This window comes from Hippocampus guttulatus, chromosome 5, assembly GCF_054856545.1.
Source record: "Hippocampus guttulatus isolate MCC_2025c chromosome 5, RoL_Hgut_1.0, whole genome shotgun sequence".
In the NCBI taxonomy this organism is placed as follows: Eukaryota; Metazoa; Chordata; class Actinopteri; order Syngnathiformes; family Syngnathidae; genus Hippocampus; species Hippocampus guttulatus.
In genome coordinates this window covers 22,534,473-22,551,675 of record NC_141265.1, presented here as the reverse complement: position 1 = coordinate 22,551,675, position 17,203 = coordinate 22,534,473, and the positions used below count along the sequence as shown (strand labels likewise).

General features: G+C 42.1%; 1 protein-coding gene and 1 long non-coding RNA gene across 6 annotated transcripts in view; both read right to left on the bottom strand.

Annotated features, from left to right (window-relative positions):
* The window catches only part of dpp7 (dipeptidyl-peptidase 7), a 28,926-nt gene extending 26,552 nt beyond the window's left edge, over positions 1-2,374 (bottom strand). For 2 of the 4 annotated variants that reach the window (XR_015100920.1, XM_086111260.1), the window contains exon 1: positions 2,005-2,112. Coding sequence is in view for 2 of the 4 variants with exons in the window: in XM_086111260.1 (XP_085967386.1) it covers positions 2,005-2,085 (81 nt within the window). In the remaining 2 variants the exon portion in view is untranslated. Of the gene's footprint in view, positions 1-2,004; positions 2,113-2,153 lie in introns of those variants that run through there. The other 2 variants (XM_086111263.1, XM_086111261.1) reach the window with 2 other exon arrangements.
* A 2,752-nt stretch (positions 2,375-5,126) lies between these two features.
* On the bottom strand, positions 5,127-16,637 carry LOC147205546 (uncharacterized). Of its 2 annotated transcripts, none has more exons than XR_015101027.1 (4): positions 16,524-16,637; positions 11,290-11,413; positions 11,066-11,205; positions 5,127-5,805 (listed from the first exon to the last, which is right to left on the bottom strand). It is a non-coding gene; the product is annotated as an uncharacterized LOC147205546 (long non-coding RNA). The 2 variants fall into 2 exon arrangements; XR_015101028.1 differs by lacking the exon at positions 5,127-5,805 and adding an exon at positions 6,688-10,979.
* Between the last annotated feature and the right edge of the window lie 566 nt (positions 16,638-17,203).

Here is a 17,203-nt window from a genome sequence, read left to right as displayed (position 1 = left end):
GATCAGCCTTTTGGCCGGCCCTCCACAATATTTTCTGTTTCTCATGTGGCCCCCTGGAAAAAATAATTGCCCACCCCTGATTTAGAGTCACACTGTATGCATGTCGTATAAAAAAACAATACTTTTTTTCCAATTCATTTGTGTTGTAAGGTAAAGATGGTTGATAACGTATTAGAATAAATTAGGTAATTTCCTGCATTGATGATGGTAATATGGAGGTTAGAATAATGAGGTACGGTGGAGGTAAACACGTTTCGCTTCTTCCCAGTCCTATTCAGATATGTAATTCAACTGTTTTCGTTTTCATGTGTTTGTAATTATTTCTGTTTGTCTATTATTGCATCTTACTACTATTATTATTGTTGTTGTTATTATTAACATAGTTATTATTGTTATTGGTCTTGTACATGTTTGAAACAAAAGTTGATACAGTATCTGCGCAATGAAGGGGGTTGTGGGGCATTTTTTCCCCCCTAAAACATGCATACAATACAGCAAACATAATTTGAACAAACAAGAGAGATGTCGTGTGTATGCGTTTGTTTGGTTCATTTTTGTGACGTTATGCACTTTGTCAGGGGATTGACGGAAAAGAACTCATTGCACTTCAAACGTGGTAAATCAGTCAGATTTCTGAGCAAAGTTCACAATGGCATCTTGAGTTCATGCTTAATGTTTAACAAGACAGGTTTTCAAAAGAAGGGATGACAGTCATGGCTAGTAGCAGTCAAGCTTAATAACCAACCTGAACGATCTTGATTCATGTTTGATTGGTTGTACCTATCTTAAAATTACTGATACGCAAATGTGTTTTTTTAGCTTTGTTTGGGTGTGGAGCGCAATATTTATCTGATTTTACGAAGCAACAACTCCGATAGCGCTTGCTTAAAGTTTCAAAAACATTTGATCCAACCATTGACTGTATGAATGATCCGGCCTGGTGACCAGCAAAAGGGGAAAAAAAGTTACATTCCCCCAAAATAAAAAAGCACATCTCTTGGCTTGTTATTCCTTCTTCAGAGTCTTTGTTGTCGGGGTTTTATTTGTATATTTTTTTATTGCAATTCATTATCCATCCATCCATTTTCCGAACCGCTTGATCCTCACTAGGGTCGCGGGGGTTGCTGGAGCCTATCCCAGCCGTCTCCGGGCAGTAGGCGGGGGACACCCTGAATCAGTTGCCAGCCAATCGCAGGGCACACAGAGATGAACAACCATCCACGCCCACACTCACACGTAGGGACAATTTTAGTGCGTCCAATCAGCCTGCCACATTATTATTTCGGGTAAATAATTGAACAAGCTATGATTAATATATTGGTGCCAAACAAAGTAACCTCAACACAAGTGAATGCAAGAAATGACATCGAGATGGCCGGGGTGTCAAGGGGTGTAGTGGGCGTGTTACGCGGGGGTACACCGTCCACCCACTTCTCCCGACACCACATTCAATTTCAATCACGCTGTCTGCGGGTTATTTAAATGTTTGTTGATCATTGTTCTAATACGAGTTATGCTTAATAACGTTGGCCTGTGATTATTTTGGAGTAGTAAAACATTACATTTAACGTTAGTTCAACTGGTGTTGTAGCCTATGATTGATGTTCTGTATGTATATATAGAACATCCCAGAATCGCGTACACCCACTTAAAAAAACCCCCACTACACCACTAGGGGTGTCCCAGTTAAAGTTGGAGGCAGGCTCTGCATGTGCTCAACCATTGAGGGTCCCTCTAGTGGTTATGTATCACTATGGTTGAAGTATGTCAAATAGAACCACAAAACGTTGTTCTAGCTCGACTTCATAATACCAGGGATCTAGCTTTGAGTGTAAAACGCACGCTCCAGCTCCAAGCATCAAATGAATGAAGCGATCACAGAAACAGCTCTACTTTTACATGCAATACAGCAATCGGTGGCAAACTTTGTAAGCAGAAACGACCAAATAAAGCATTAGGCCAGTGCGAAAAGTGGCATAAAAACGAATGCGAAACTCATATTACCTTGACATTGCTGTATGACAACGTTTGCAGAAGCTCTGCAGTTAACAACGTCAACCTTAGCGCTCCGAAAACGGACTTCATGTTCGCGACTCGGTGTTCTTCAGTCTGTCTCACGTCTTTCTTTCTTTCTTTCTTTTTTTTTTGCATACCGATCGAGATGGGTCGAGGCGGAGTCGTCTGCATCGTCACTGCTCGGCCGTCTTCGGACAGGGACCTGGTCTGGTTCGCCGTGCGGTTGTCGGAGGTCAGCCGGATGATTTAGTTACTAAATACTCGTAATTCGAATTCCTCACGGATTTACTATCAGATTGGTAATGTGGCTATGATGCAGGTTGAATGTTTAAATAGTTGCAGCTGGTGTAAGTTTATGTTAAATTGTTAATGTTTTTCATTTTATATTTGAGCATTATATTCTTTTGTGTTACAGTTGCCTAGGTTATATTCCGTTAAATAATTGCTGAAACAAGTTTATGTTGATATTGTCTGATTGGCTGAAAGAAACCAGGAAGTGTTTGAGTTACCGGAAAGAGGGGTGTTCTCGTTCGTTCGAGAGTTGCGGTGCAGACGTCTTTTTTTCCATTTTAATAAAACCGCATTGAAAGGATTCAATTTCTTCTTTTGCCGTTCGTAAAGGAGAGTTATCCACCAAAAACAGCGAACCCCTTAATTTACACTTGTTTGTATCATTGCTGCGAGGCAACTCAAGGACGAGGAGTTCCCAATCACGATTTTCGGTTATCATTAGATTTTCCTGAGACCAATAATATTTCTCGACCACCTAATCTTTTGTTGACGCAACTTTTTTACGTTGACGTGGTTGTGTTTATTTGCTTGTTTAGAAGCTTTGAGTAAGTCCTTAAACTGATAACAAAGTTGACTCAGCACCTTTACATTGGAGAGGCAGAATTAATCTCTTGTTTTCACATAAATTACACATAATTTGTGTTAAATTTGTTAGCAATACCACATAATTTAAAAGTATCTGATTTTAGTGCTCGCTGGGCTGCTCCAATGAACGTTAGTCCCCAAACAAGAACCCGTGGTATCACATTCCGCTAAAATTAGGATGCTCGTTGTGTAGAATACACGTTCTGTTACAGTTTCTTAAAAGCAGGGAGCACGGGAGGTAGTAGGAATTTGCCTCAATAAGGGATAGTTTCATTTCAAACGATAAGTCATTGCTTTGCAATCAACACTTTCAAAGTGAGGATTTTGACAGAACGCGGCAGAATGTCAAGTCTTACAGCTGATGCTGTGCCAAACATCTTCAACTTACCTGTTCATCTTGAAAGGGTATGTGCACCATTGGCCATAGGAAATTAAGATATTAAAGTTGGATAAATCAATATTTAGATATGTAATTTAATGCCACCCCTTCTGCAAGTTTACACATATTGTGTTATGTACTCCAGAACATGTATGAATATGTAACTGTTCATTTTAGCTCAACTGCTTCGAGTAGAGCAGAGGGAAAACTGCCATTGAGCCTTCTTCAGCATGAGCCTTCCCCTGATGATGTTTTTGCATTCATGCGGAATGTCACTCACAAATAAATGTGTCCTATGATTTGTCATTAAACAGTTTACCTCAGCGGTACCCAGGAAGGGTTATGATGGTGTTATTATAAGAGCCCAATTTTTTTTCAGGTAGCATTCTGTGTAAATGAATTGAGAAATAACAGTTAGGTCACTTGATTTACAGTACTCATACACATCGATGAAGAAATATTTACAAAGTCACCAGGGGTTAGGAAACATTTTCAATCAAGAGACATTTTTTATCAAAACATATAAAAAATATATGTTTTTGCTGTATAAACCATCTGATTAAGATCCATGTATTAAAAGAACACAGATTTGGCTTCTCTGTTGTAGATTCAGAGAAGCTCTAGAGAAGCTGTCCTTTGATGTCTGCTGGGCCAGCCTTGGAATGGACGCTGAATCTGCCAGAAAAGATCAGAGCTACCACCTGCTGACCCTCACAAACAACGGCAATCTCATTATTCCAACCGTGGAGATTGCCACGGTAGCAGAGTGGGTTGTTCGTCAGGCAGCAGCAGAATACAGAGGCCCATCAAAATGTTGGAGGTCCTCTTCATGGTGTGGAGGAGAATCGGCTCAAAAGATGTTTTTTTTTTAACTTGGGCACTACAACGACACATGCTATGACATCGACAGGCATCACCATACACGGTTGGCCTTACTCGTGTCTCTGTTCTTTACGGAGCCCCTAACTTGATTTGCTTCAATCTGAGGCTACACCACATAGCAAAAATCACAACACTTAGGTTACAGATAGATGCTCTACAAAATAGTCCTTTTTAAAGGACATTGGCTCCAAATGTGTGTCCACATACTGGTATTATTTTCTGCCACTCCTGTTGGTGTCAGGCGGACGTGGGGGGGTTTGACTTATGTTCCCATTATCTTATGTAACCAGGTGAACCATACTTAGACTTTTGAAGTGAAGGCTGCCTTTTTTAACAAATGTAGCACTGTCACTTTAAGAGCACGCTTGATAAAAACACGCGGGAACATAAAGCGCGACCGAGAATTAGACCAGGAAGTGAGGGGAGGAGGACACTCATGTGAAGGAAGATAGTCACTGACGTGTGTATGCCGCTCGTCCCCACTTGATAGACCCATGATTGTCGTTGTAACCCTGGCGATATTCAGGTAATTGGTAGCTATTTTACCATGAAGCTTGTAAGGTGTTATATTTGGACGGGTGAATAATTATTTGAATGGTATTTGTAGAGCAAAATATCGTGGTTTGGAGTTTGAAATCTCCCGCAAGCAAGGATGAGATTTTTCCGCGTTTTGGCGGAATTCCGCTTTTTTCCAGTCAAAATTGACCTATTTTACATTGTTCCAAATCCGTAAAAAAATTCTGGAGGGGGGGGGGGGGGGGGGGGGGGGGGCTCCGGACTTGTCTTATGCAGATTCGGGGCTCGTAATGTTTACACGTAACGTTTGCAAGCATCCATTTTTATAGCGAAGCGTTAGTTTGTCGTTACTTCCTATATGGGCTAAAACGAATGTCTTACTTGTTGTGATTGGTCGCTATATCGGCAAATCCAAATCACAACTGTTGTGTCTTGAAAAGACGAGGCACACACACGCGTTTTCTATTATGTATTCGACCGTCGAGTTCCGCCATTAACAACGTGGGGAAAGAGACTTAAACATTGAAGGTATTACATTACCTCCCCCCTTAGTTTAAAGGTACATAACAAATTCACATTTCCTTATCCATCATACTGCATAACATTTCTTCAATAATAAACAAATTCAATTTGAACGTCTTTCAAATTACGACATCACAATCAATCCCTGTAACGTAAAGGGCGTTGTGCTTTACATCCTGAACGCTTTACGTCTCTGGCACAAGTGGTTCAGGCGGGTCTGGTGCAAAAGCTGGTGATGCAGGAGTTGTGGACTCCGGCTCGTCAAAGTCTTTCTCCTGCTCAGCTGACTGAGTCGCACTTTCAGGTCCCGGATCTAAAATGTCAGGTGGGTATCGAAAGCTCAGCTGGTCTCCATGGAACCTGTATACCTTTCACCTTGCACATGGTATGACACTGGTCTAGTCAGTTGTGTCACTACTCCAGGGATCCATTTGGGATGTTCTCCTGCTGTGTTGCGTAGATAGACGGGGTCATCCACATCAAACTGTCTTTCGGCAGCCTGACGATCATGTTCCTCCTTCTGTTGATACAGTATTGTCTTTGTTCCATCGTCTATCGTCTCAGGCAGGGGGACACGGGATAGTCCATCTGCATGACCGTGCTCCTCTGATTGCCTGTAGGTTATGTGATAATAGCAGACAATATGATTGCCCATCTCTGTATGCGTGCTGCTGCCATTGTTGGTAGTCCCTTGCATTCTCCGAACAGCGCGGGCAGAGGCTTGTGGTTGGTTACCAATTCGAACTTCCGCCCCCAAAGGTATTGGTGGAATTTCTTAAATCCGTACACCAGACTCAAAGCCTCCTTTTCTATTTGTGAGTAGTTCTTTTCTGCTTGGGAGAGCATTCGAGAAGTGTATGTGTGTGTTTGTTGTCTATATTTATTTCTTTTTTTTTCTTTATTTGGTTGCACGTTAACTTTTGTGTGTGAGACACTGAAATTACATTCCCTACGCCAAATGGCTTTCGCCGATGGGGTGTTCTGGGCCCACGTGGGTCAGCCTAAAATACTGATGGTAACAGTGATGGACTGACAGACCTTCCATCGGTCTGACAAAATGCTCCATCCATCCATCCATTCCGGGGGTGCTGGAGCCTATCCCAGCTGACTTTGAGCAGAAGGCAGACCACACCCTAAATTGGTCGCCAGTCGGTCGCAAGGCACATACAGTATCAAGACAAACAACCCTTCACATCCACAACGTCACAGAGTGAAAACCGATCCCACACTGCCCGCAACCAAGTCAGGCTAGTGTACCACTACATTATCAGTGATGACAGAATGCTCATCTCACGAAATTATCCTTCGATTGTATATTTTTTTGTAAAGGGTAGACTATGGGCACATCAATAATACTGTTTGACAGTGTAAAAGCAGGTTACACACATGCTGATAATCGTGCCTAATATGAGCATTTTTTTCCTCTCATAAGACCTAAGTGTCGGATGTCTCCAAATGATTATTGTTGCAGCTCCGAAATAAAGAGCGCTGTCGTGTTGGTTTTTTAAAACATACACTTTATTAATTCATTTAACACTCAAGCAAATACAGGCGCATCTCTCTCGACTTACGTGCCTGCTCTCACGTTCGGCTTGAGAGGCGTTCAAGGACCGCCTCCGAAAACGTAAATTACCGTATTTTCACGACCATTCGGCGCACCGTGTTGTTGGGCGCAGTCTCAGTAAGGGGTGCTATTTCTGTATTTGACACATACACAAAACGCACTGTATTGTTTTTGACTGGGAGGAATGTCTGCGCCATTTGACTGTCGTTGCTGGACAGTCCCGGTGCGCTTGTGTCTTGCGCCTGTAATGGGCAGCATTTTTCACAGCCCCACTTTGTTCAGCGGAGAGATCGGTGCTGTTTAACGGTCTGCGGCTGGATGGATGTAAGGCTTGAGGAGCCGACGATGAGAAGAAAGGAGTGTTAGCGTGCAGCGTCGATGCGGATGTGGAACTGGGAGTCGCGGCTTGGAATTGAAGTGGATTTACATGGGACAGGAGATGTGAGCCAATCTCTTTTTCGTCAATGGACGCTACAGCTTCGCGTTTGCTTTCAAAACTTAGCTTGGAGCAGACGTGTGCACATTTTCAGCATGACGTCTCTGATCCACTGGTGAAAGGACACTTTGATCCTCTCCTCTTTCATCTAGAACTGCTTCAGACAACAAAGTGTATGCAGAAAAGTGGTGAAGATTGCACGACTGTCTGTGTCCTATGTGTTGTGTTGTGTTATTTTTGTTATTTTGACTTCAAAATGGCGCCGCGTGAGTGGCTCCCTTTCCAGCAGCTCCTATATTTTGTTGTTCTACTTCTTCCTTTCATAACTTTGCTGCTGTGAATCGGGAATTTCTCCATTGCGAGACTAATAAAGGGTTTCTTATCTTATCTTATTGGGCGCAGCCAGGCATGGTAAAACATACGCCAGCTTAAACATACGGCATGCATGCACGCACGCTAAAAACACGTTTTTAAAAAGGCAATGGAAGCAAAACTGAGTTCGGTTGTACTTTATTTCGCCATTTTACAATGTACTCACTCGACTGGTACCTGCTAGGGACGTGCCTTTAGCGTCCTCTTACACGCCCACCCTTCACTCAATGGCGGAGTTCCGCATGCCTGTCGTCACTCACTCCGCCTTTTCTCTATATAAACAGCGTGTCGGCCAAAGGGGCTCTCAGTCAGGCTTTGGAACTCGGCGCATACACTAAACGCTCTGCATTATAAGGCGTCCTGTCCATTCTGGAGAAAATTTAAGACTTTTAATGGCGCCTTATAGTCGTGAAAATACGGTAATGATAACTTCAATGACACGAAGGAAATCAAAAATAATCCACCAGAACAGAAAGTCAAGACAGGAAATCACAAAATAAATTCTATGGCGGGGGTGAACACACAACAATAAATAAATAACAAACAATTCTGAGACCACCCAGTCTCCTACATCATCCTGACCAACTATCTTATAAGATTACTTTTTGGAGTGATTTTTATTCCCTCCTTGTTGTGCTCAAAAAACAGACAGGTTTGACAATCGTCAATGCTTATCCTTATATGTATTTACAATCGTAAATCTTATACAATGGAACTTTGTTCAGGAACACCCTTGTTCATTAACAAATATGTGTTTGGTGAATCTACTATGCTTCAATTCTTACCAGGCGTAAAAATCATTTGCTCCATGCAGTTGCATACATTTTTTGGTGGTCTGTAAATCAGCCCTCACTATACTTCTAAAAACTGCAATGCTAATTTAGCTCTAAATCGACACTTTGTAGTGGTGTCGCACTCTAGGGGGCGTAGTCTTGTCCTTGTTATTACATATTCAAAAACTCAGCCACTAGCTGTGTCACGTTACGCACGAAGCAGGAAAAGGGAACTGCTTCGTACGTAACGGAGAAAACGAAAACAAGCGGATACCCGAAATAGCAGACACCGACAAGGACTTTGTAAAACAATAATATTTATTATAAACAAAAATCCCGCCTAATAAAACAACAGAAAACGCTGGTCTCAGAACGATAGCCAGGAAATAAGGAACGCGACAACAGAAAGCGCTTGCAAAACAACGGCAAGGAAAAATATGTTAAACGAGTACTGATTTACGTACGCTAAGATAATGCTTCCCGTGGGACGACGATAATATAACCAACCGCGAATGGTGTCGAACAATATGTGTAATCATAGGCAATAGCAGTGGCACGGCATGCAATACTCCGGCAATGGGTCGACCGCCGGAGCGCCTAGATATAGCAGGTGCAATCTCTGGCAAATAGGCAGCAGGTGTGCAGGCGGCAGAAGTGAACGCGTGCCACCTGCTGCCGAATACGGATCATGACAAGCTCTGCACAGCCAATAATAGTCAGCGGCCTAGTTAAAGCCTTTGTGACATCCTGAAATCCCATGCTCCACTGAATACAAGAGTAGTCTCTTTGTGTAAAATTGCCTCGGGGAGTGAAGATATCACCTATGTTATATGTTTAGCTTAAAACTTTGTATCATAGACAGGTCGACCTTGACTATTAGGTCTCTGTCCTGAACATCCGCTACTTAAAACAAAGAATGTAGTGTGAAGCTGGGCTCCTATTTCCCCTTGAGTGATTAACAGCCCCCCAAGTGTTTTCTTTTGCGTCTCCCACCTTGGGAAAGTCCCTGAAGGCTGTCAAGTGCCTTCGAAGAGGAACCCTAATCTCAAGATTTGTGGACCAACAGATATGGTCTGTACTTTGTCAAAATGCCAAAATCGAACTTTGCTTGACTTTCTTTGTTTCAGATTTTTACATGAGGGGAAGGACTGCCCGCCCCTAATTAATATAATTAACATACTATGCCTATATGTACGTGTGACTGTAGTTGCTCGGGGCTTCCTGATGAAATCTTAGACTCACAGGAGCCCGAATCGATTCGTGTTGTGCCCTGAACGTTCAGTAAAACATCTTGCAAGAACTTCTCCATTTCCAGCCTCTGACTTTTGCACATCAACTCAGCCCGAATCAAACGAACACGCGGAGGACCTGGGGAAGTGGAGAACGGTCAAGGGATCCCGCCGTGTCGACAACAACACACTTCCCCCTGTTTGATCATCCTCCAACAGGAGCTACGTTCTATGAAGAGAGCTGGCCGGGCCCTTGAACCTCGATTTGTTGCTTCTGGCTTGGTTGTACACAAGCCGGTCTGTAGGAATCACCAATAAGCCTCTGATGAGGCGCAAGTTGAATCCAGTAACAAATTCTACTCCAACAAAATTAACAACTGCTCTGCAAACACGAAACTGTTGTTTTCCATTATTGAACACCAACTGAAACCCTGGATTTGAGGAGCAGTGTACAACACTGAGGAGCAGTAAAACACAGCTTTTGTTTTTAAACTTGCTTAGAGTAAGCCTATAAGCTTCTTCATCTTTTTCAATTTTTTTATTTCTTCTTTTCATTTCATTTTAACCAACTGTTTGCTGCAACCTTCCAGTTTCTAAAATGTTGCTTAGTTTTGAATGTTGTTTTTAAACTCTCTGTAGCACTTTGAGATTTCTTTGAAATGTAAAGTGCATTACGCATAAAATATCTAATTAGAATTAGGAAGCCATGTTATTGTTTAAAAAAGGTCATAATAACCATGAAAATAGTCTTTGTATTTCTCTTTCTCATCTTGCTCCGCAGTCCAATTTGGTTAAAATGCAGTACTGAACTGTTATCATGAGTTATTTTCATGTATCCCGCTCAAGGAGACCTGTGATCAAAAATTAATTCATCTGAGAACTTTGCGCTCAATCAACACCTTGCAGATATGAACAAAATTACTTCATGGTCTTCATTCCTCTGACTCTGAGAGTGTTGAGCCTATTGCTGTGGTAAGGGTCAACTGGTTAGTGTGTCGGTTTCACAGTGCAGAGGTGCAGGGTTCGATTCCAGCTCCAGCCTTCCTGTGTGGAGTTTGCGTGTCGTCCCTGTGCCTGTGTGGGTTTTCTCCGGGTACTCCGGTTTCCTCCCACATTCCAAAAACATGCATGGCAGGCTGATTGAACACTCTAAATTGTCTCTAGGTGTGAGTGGGAGCACAAATGGTTGTATGTCTATGTGTGCCCTGCGATTGGCTGGCAACCAGTTCACGGTGTACCCCACCTACAGCCCGAAGTCAGCTGGGATAGGCTCCATTACCCACCGCGACCCTTGTGAGGATAAAAGCGGATTGGAAAATGGATGGATGGATGATATTAGAAGTCATTCAGTGGTTTTAGGATATATGTAATCAAATAAGATTTCCCCCCTCAAATTGGTGAAATCTCCCACATGCTGTTGTCATATATGGATGGGAAACATGAGTAAGGTTGGTTGGATGTTCCAAGTTTTCATCACACAAGTAATGTACCATTTCTTACATGTTCAGCAAATACGACCAAGGCTTCCTGCTGAGCAGCCAATTCTGTAAGAAATCCAGAGTTCAGGGCAAATTCCCAGATGTCCCCTTCATTGCCGGTGTAGAAGAAAATCGGACCATATCCAGTATTCCAGTATTTATCTGTGGAAGGAAGCAAAACAGAAATTAAGGTCAAATCTTTCTTGGTTGTTTGAAAAGTAACAAAGGTCAATGGTCAAAAGTCACCAGTGATCAGGTATCGCTGAAGGAATGTCCCATTCCCCATGGCATTAAAGTTGAAGTGGTCAAGACTCTGGGTGAAATACTTTTCTTTGAAAAGGGGTTGTGTCTGGGATTCATGTATTCCTGTCTAACAAAACACAATACATTTCTTCATTGTAATGCACCAATTTCAATAAACGAGTATAAAATGTTGTTTTGTTAATTCACTGGATATTGGGTTTGGATTATTACATACAGTTCTAAACTAAATGAAAATATTGAATCGGAACAGATTTGTCTATCCACGCACACCAAAACAACAGCAACATGTCCAGTCCAAACAAACAGCTAGTGGAGACACTGTTTAATCAGTATACTCATTCATTCATCATTCATCTTCCGAACCGCTTCATCTTCACCAGGGTCGCGGGGGGTGCTGGAGCCTATCCCAGCCGTCTTCGGGCAGTAGGCGGGGGACACCCTGAACCGGTTGCCAGCCAATCGCAGGGCACACAGAGACAAACACCCATGCACGCCCACACTCACACCTAGGGACAATTTAGAGTGTTCAATCAGCCTGCCACGCATGTTTTTGGAATGTGGGAGGAAACCGGAGTACCCGGAGAAAACCCACGCAGGCCCGGGGAGAACATGCAAACTCCACACAGGGAGGCCGGAGCTGGAATCGAACCCGGTACCTCTGCACTGTGAAGTCAACGTGCTAACCACCGGACTAATTATTTATTGCCGTGAAATATAAATAAATATTAATTGAAAGGGGAATCAACTGCAACTTGGGAAAATGTCATTTCAAAATGAGGAGGATACGAACAACGCAAAAGAGTTTTTATTTCTATTTGTGGAAAAACACTCTGAAATAGTTTGTGTTGGAGGCGTTGAAACAGCGTACAAATATATCCATCCACCCTTCCATTTTCTAATCTGTTTAGCATCACAAGGCTGTACAAATATAATCCAATTTCAAAGGAGGTATAGAGAAGATTTTCAATATATACAGGAATACACGTGATAATCACAAGGTCATTATTGATCATTTGATTACTTCATTACTGACTTATCATTGGGTTGTTCATTTAGAGCAGTGGTCCCCAAACTTTTTCCTGTGAGGGCCACATAACTTTTCACTTCTCTGATGGGGGGGCCGGAGTCAGTTTGTAACAGCAAAAGTGTGACTGCAAGAGTACCTAGACGTAAAAATGTATTGTTTCCCAGAAACCCACACAAAATCAAATAACTTTTTTTGATACACTCGCGGCATTAAAGACGTCTTTCTTCTCGGGACACACCGCCTCCGCGACAGCATTCATGCATTTCTTGACAAACTCTCCTTACCGCTGCTTGCTATCAGTTGAGCAAACCGAAAGCTAGCCCGAACAGATGGCTGGTTCAGCTGAGCTTGGCGTACAAATGTATTTTGCTGAGCTAACGTTCCTCTTTTTAGCGTTGACAGTTTGTCTGCTCTCATTTGCCCATGCAAAAAATCGTACTTGTTGTCGTGACGGGATTCGTAGTGTCTCCGCAGATTGTATTCTTTGAATACTGCCGCCGACAGATGAGACAGACAATCTTTTCTTGTCCATTTTGGGTTAAATTCCCTGTATTCTGAATAATTTTTTTCTCTTACCTCACCTTTTCTCCATGATTACGTTCTCTTTGAGAGGGACGGGTTTAGGATTTTTTTTTTCTGGGGTTGCCAGATAACGGCACAGACCGCAGAAGGATGGAACAAATGTCACGTTATATGTGTTTATGAAATTGTTACCAGCTAATAGTTAATTATGAAAATAGTTCATAACTAAGGAATATTTTATTGCAAAAGCCGAATTTTATGATAAAATACAAATATACATAGATGAAAAATAAATCAAAAGACTCTCTGGTATTGTTCAGGGGGGCCGGACCAAATGTGGAGGCGGGCCGTAGTTTGGTGACCACTGATTTAGCGCAAACCTGGGCATTGTACGGCCCCCGGGCCGCATACGGCCCTTTGATTGACTCTGACCGGCCCGTGTAACGTTAATTGGAAATTACAAAATAAACGTATTTTCTTATTTTACCTGATGCATGGACTGATGCTGCATTGCTTTTATTTTGAAGTTGTTTTTTATTTACGTACATGATGACGCAAAACGTATATTGAGGCATGGGCGTGATTTGATCGTTGTCACTAGCAAGTCACAAGACCACTTTCGCCCTCAGAAATGTCTGCTCATGCTAAAAAAAGAAAGGTAGATGCCGAATGCAGGGTTTTCAACAAAAATTGGACTGCTCAGTATTTATTTACTGAAGTGAGAGGTAAAGCCGCGTGTTTAGTTTGCGGGGAGAGAATCGCCGTGTTTAAGGACTCCAATTTGAGTCGGCATTACGAGACGAAACACGGAGAGAAATACAAGAACGTGACTGATGCTGAAAGGGCGTGGACATCGGAAGCTTTGCTCGCTAAACTGCAAAAGCAGCAAGGCTTTTTTACCAAGCTTCACACATCAAGGGATGCAGCAGCCGAGACCAGCTTTGTGATAGCTTACAAAATCGCTAAAACCAGTAAGCCATTCTCGGAGGGGGAGTTTATCAAAGAGTGCTTGGTGGACTCTGCAGCTTTAATATGCCCTGAAAAAAAAGAAGAGTTTGAGAAAGTCCCGCTCTCCAGGCGAACCGTGACGAGAAGGGTCGAAAACATATCGTGCAATCTGGAGCTTCAGCTGCAACGTGAAGTGGCAAATTTTGACTTTTTCTCCTTGGCTTTGGATGAAAGCTCTGATGTCCGTGACACAGCCCAGTTACTTGTATTTGTGCGCGGGATAACGCCGGACTTCAAGATTACGGAGGAGCTGGCAGCAATGCGATCATCAGTCAGCTGTGCTTCGCATCTCCACCTCAGACATGCAACCTGATTTTGATGCACTCGTTAAAGCCCAGCAGAGACTAGATTTCTCTCACTGAACAAGAAAAAATAACTTAAAAATGTAAAAGGCTTTAAATGGTTGAGTTGTGCATGATTTTAGTTGTATTGTGGTTATTTTTATTTGCATGTTTAGCGTGTTTTTATGATGCCGTTTTAGTGATTAATTGCCTTTCCCATTGTTTTGTGAAATTCGCTTGAATAAATTACATTTTTTGGAAGGCAACCTCATGTTTTCATTGCTTAATTATAACATATACTCTTACCAGCTTGTCAAAACAATGCTATTTACTGCTTTTTACCAAAAAGTACAGTTAATATTATGCAGAATTGAGATCAGCCTTTTGGCCGGCCCTCCACAATATTTTCTGTTTCTCATGTGGCCCCCTGGAAAAAATAATTGCCCACCCCTGATTTAGAGTCACACTGTATGCATGTCGTATAAAAAAACAATACTTTTTTTCCAATTCATTTGTGTTGTAAGGTAAAGATGGTTGATAACGTATTAGAATAAATTAGGTAATTTCCTGCATTGATGATGGTAATATGGAGGTTAGAATAATGAGGTACGGTGGAGGTAAACACGTTTCGCTTCTTCCCAGTCCTATTCAGATATGTAATTCAACTGTTTTCGTTTTCATGTGTTTGTAATTATTTCTGTTTGTCTATTATTGCATCTTACTACTATTATTATTGTTGTTGTTATTATTAACATAGTTATTATTGTTATTGGTCTTGTACATGTTTGAAACAAAAGTTGATACAGTATCTGCGCAATGAAGGGGGTTGTGGGGCATTTTTTCCCCCCTAAAACATGCATACAATACAGCAAACATAATTTGAACAAACAAGAGAGATGTCGTGTGTATGCGTTTGTTTGGTTCATTTTTGTGACGTTATGCACTTTGTCAGGGGATTGACGGAAAAGAACTCATTGCACTTCAAACGTGGTAAATCAGTCAGATTTCTGAGCAAAGTTCACAATGGCATCTTGAGTTCATGCTTAATGTTTAACAAGACAGGTTTTCAAAAGAAGGGATGACAGTCATGGCTAGTAGCAGTCAAGCTTAATAACCAACCTGAACGATCTTGATTCATGTTTGATTGGTTGTACCTATCTTAAAATTACTGATACGCAAATGTGTTTTTTTAGCTTTGTTTGGGTGTGGAGCGCAATATTTATCTGATTTTACGAAGCAACAACTCCGATAGCGCTTGCTTAAAGTTTCAAAAACATTTGATCCAACCATTGACTGTATGAATGATCCGGCCTGGTGACCAGCAAAAGGGGAAAAAAAGTTACATTCCCCCAAAATAAAAAAGCACATCTCTTGGCTTGTTATTCCTTCTTCAGAGTCTTTGTTGTCGGGGTTTTATTTGTATATTTTTTTATTGCAATTCATTATCCATCCATCCATTTTCCGAACCGCTTGATCCTCACTAGGGTCGCGGGGGTTGCTGGAGCCTATCCCAGCCGTCTCCGGGCAGTAGGCGGGGGACACCCTGAATCAGTTGCCAGCCAATCGCAGGGCACACAGAGATGAACAACCATCCACGCCCACACTCACACGTAGGGACAATTTTAGTGCGTCCAATCAGCCTGCCACATTATTATTTCGGGTAAATAATTGAACAAGCTATGATTAATATATTGGTGCCAAACAAAGTAACCTCAACACAAGTGAATGCAAGAAATGACATCGAGATGGCCGGGGTGTCAAGGGGTGTAGTGGGCGTGTTACGCGGGGGTACACCGTCCACCCACTTCTCCCGACACCACATTCAATTTCAATCACGCTGTCTGCGGGTTATTTAAATGTTTGTTGATCATTGTTCTAATACGAGTTATGCTTAATAACGTTGGCCTGTGATTATTTTGGAGTAGTAAAACATTACATTTAACGTTAGTTCAACTGGTGTTGTAGCCTATGATTGATGTTCTGTATGTATATATAGAACATCCCAGAATCGCGTACACCCACTTAAAAAAACCCCCACTACACCACTAGGGGTGTCCCAGTTAAAGTTGGAGGCAGGCTCTGCATGTGCTCAACCATTGAGGGTCCCTCTAGTGGTTATGTATCACTATGGTTGAAGTATGTCAAATAGAACCACAAAACGTTGTTCTAGCTCGACTTCATAATACCAGGGATCTAGCTTTGAGTGTAAAACGCACGCTCCAGCTCCAAGCATCAAATGAATGAAGCGATCACAGAAACAGCTCTACTTTTACATGCAATACAGCAATCGGTGGCAAACTTTGTAAGCAGAAACGACCAAATAAAGCATTAGGCCAGTGCGAAAAGTGGCATAAAAACGAATGCGAAACTCATATTACCTTGACATTGCTGTATGACAACGTTTGCAGAAGCTCTGCAGTTAACAACGTCAACCTTAGCGCTCCGAAAACGGACTTCATGTTCGCGACTCGGTGTTCTTCAGTCTGTCTCACGTCTTTCTTTCTTTCTTTCTTTTTTTTTTGCATACCGATCGAGATGGGTCGAGGCGGAGTCGTCTGCATCGTCACTGCTCGGCCGTCTTCGGACAGGGACCTGGTCTGGTTCGCCGTGCGGTTGTCGGAGGTCAGCCGGATGATTTAGTTACTAAATACTCGTAATTCGAATTCCTCACGGATTTACTATCAGATTGGTAATGTGGCTATGATGCAGGTTGAATGTTTAAATAGTTGCAGCTGGTGTAAGTTTATGTTAAATTGTTAATGTTTTTCATTTTATATTTGAGCATTATATTCTTTTGTGTTACAGTTGCCTAGGTTATATTCCGTTAAATAATTGCTGAAACAAGTTTATGTTGATATTGTCTGATTGGCTGAAAGAAACCAGGAAGTGTTTGAGTTACCGGAAAGAGGGGTGTTCTCGTTCGTTCGAGAGTTGCGGTGCAGACGTCTTTTTTTCCATTTTAATAAAACCGCATTGAAAGGATTCAATTTCTTCTTTTGCCGTTCGTAAAGGAGAGTTATCCACCAAAAACAGCGAACCCCTTAATTTACACTTGTTT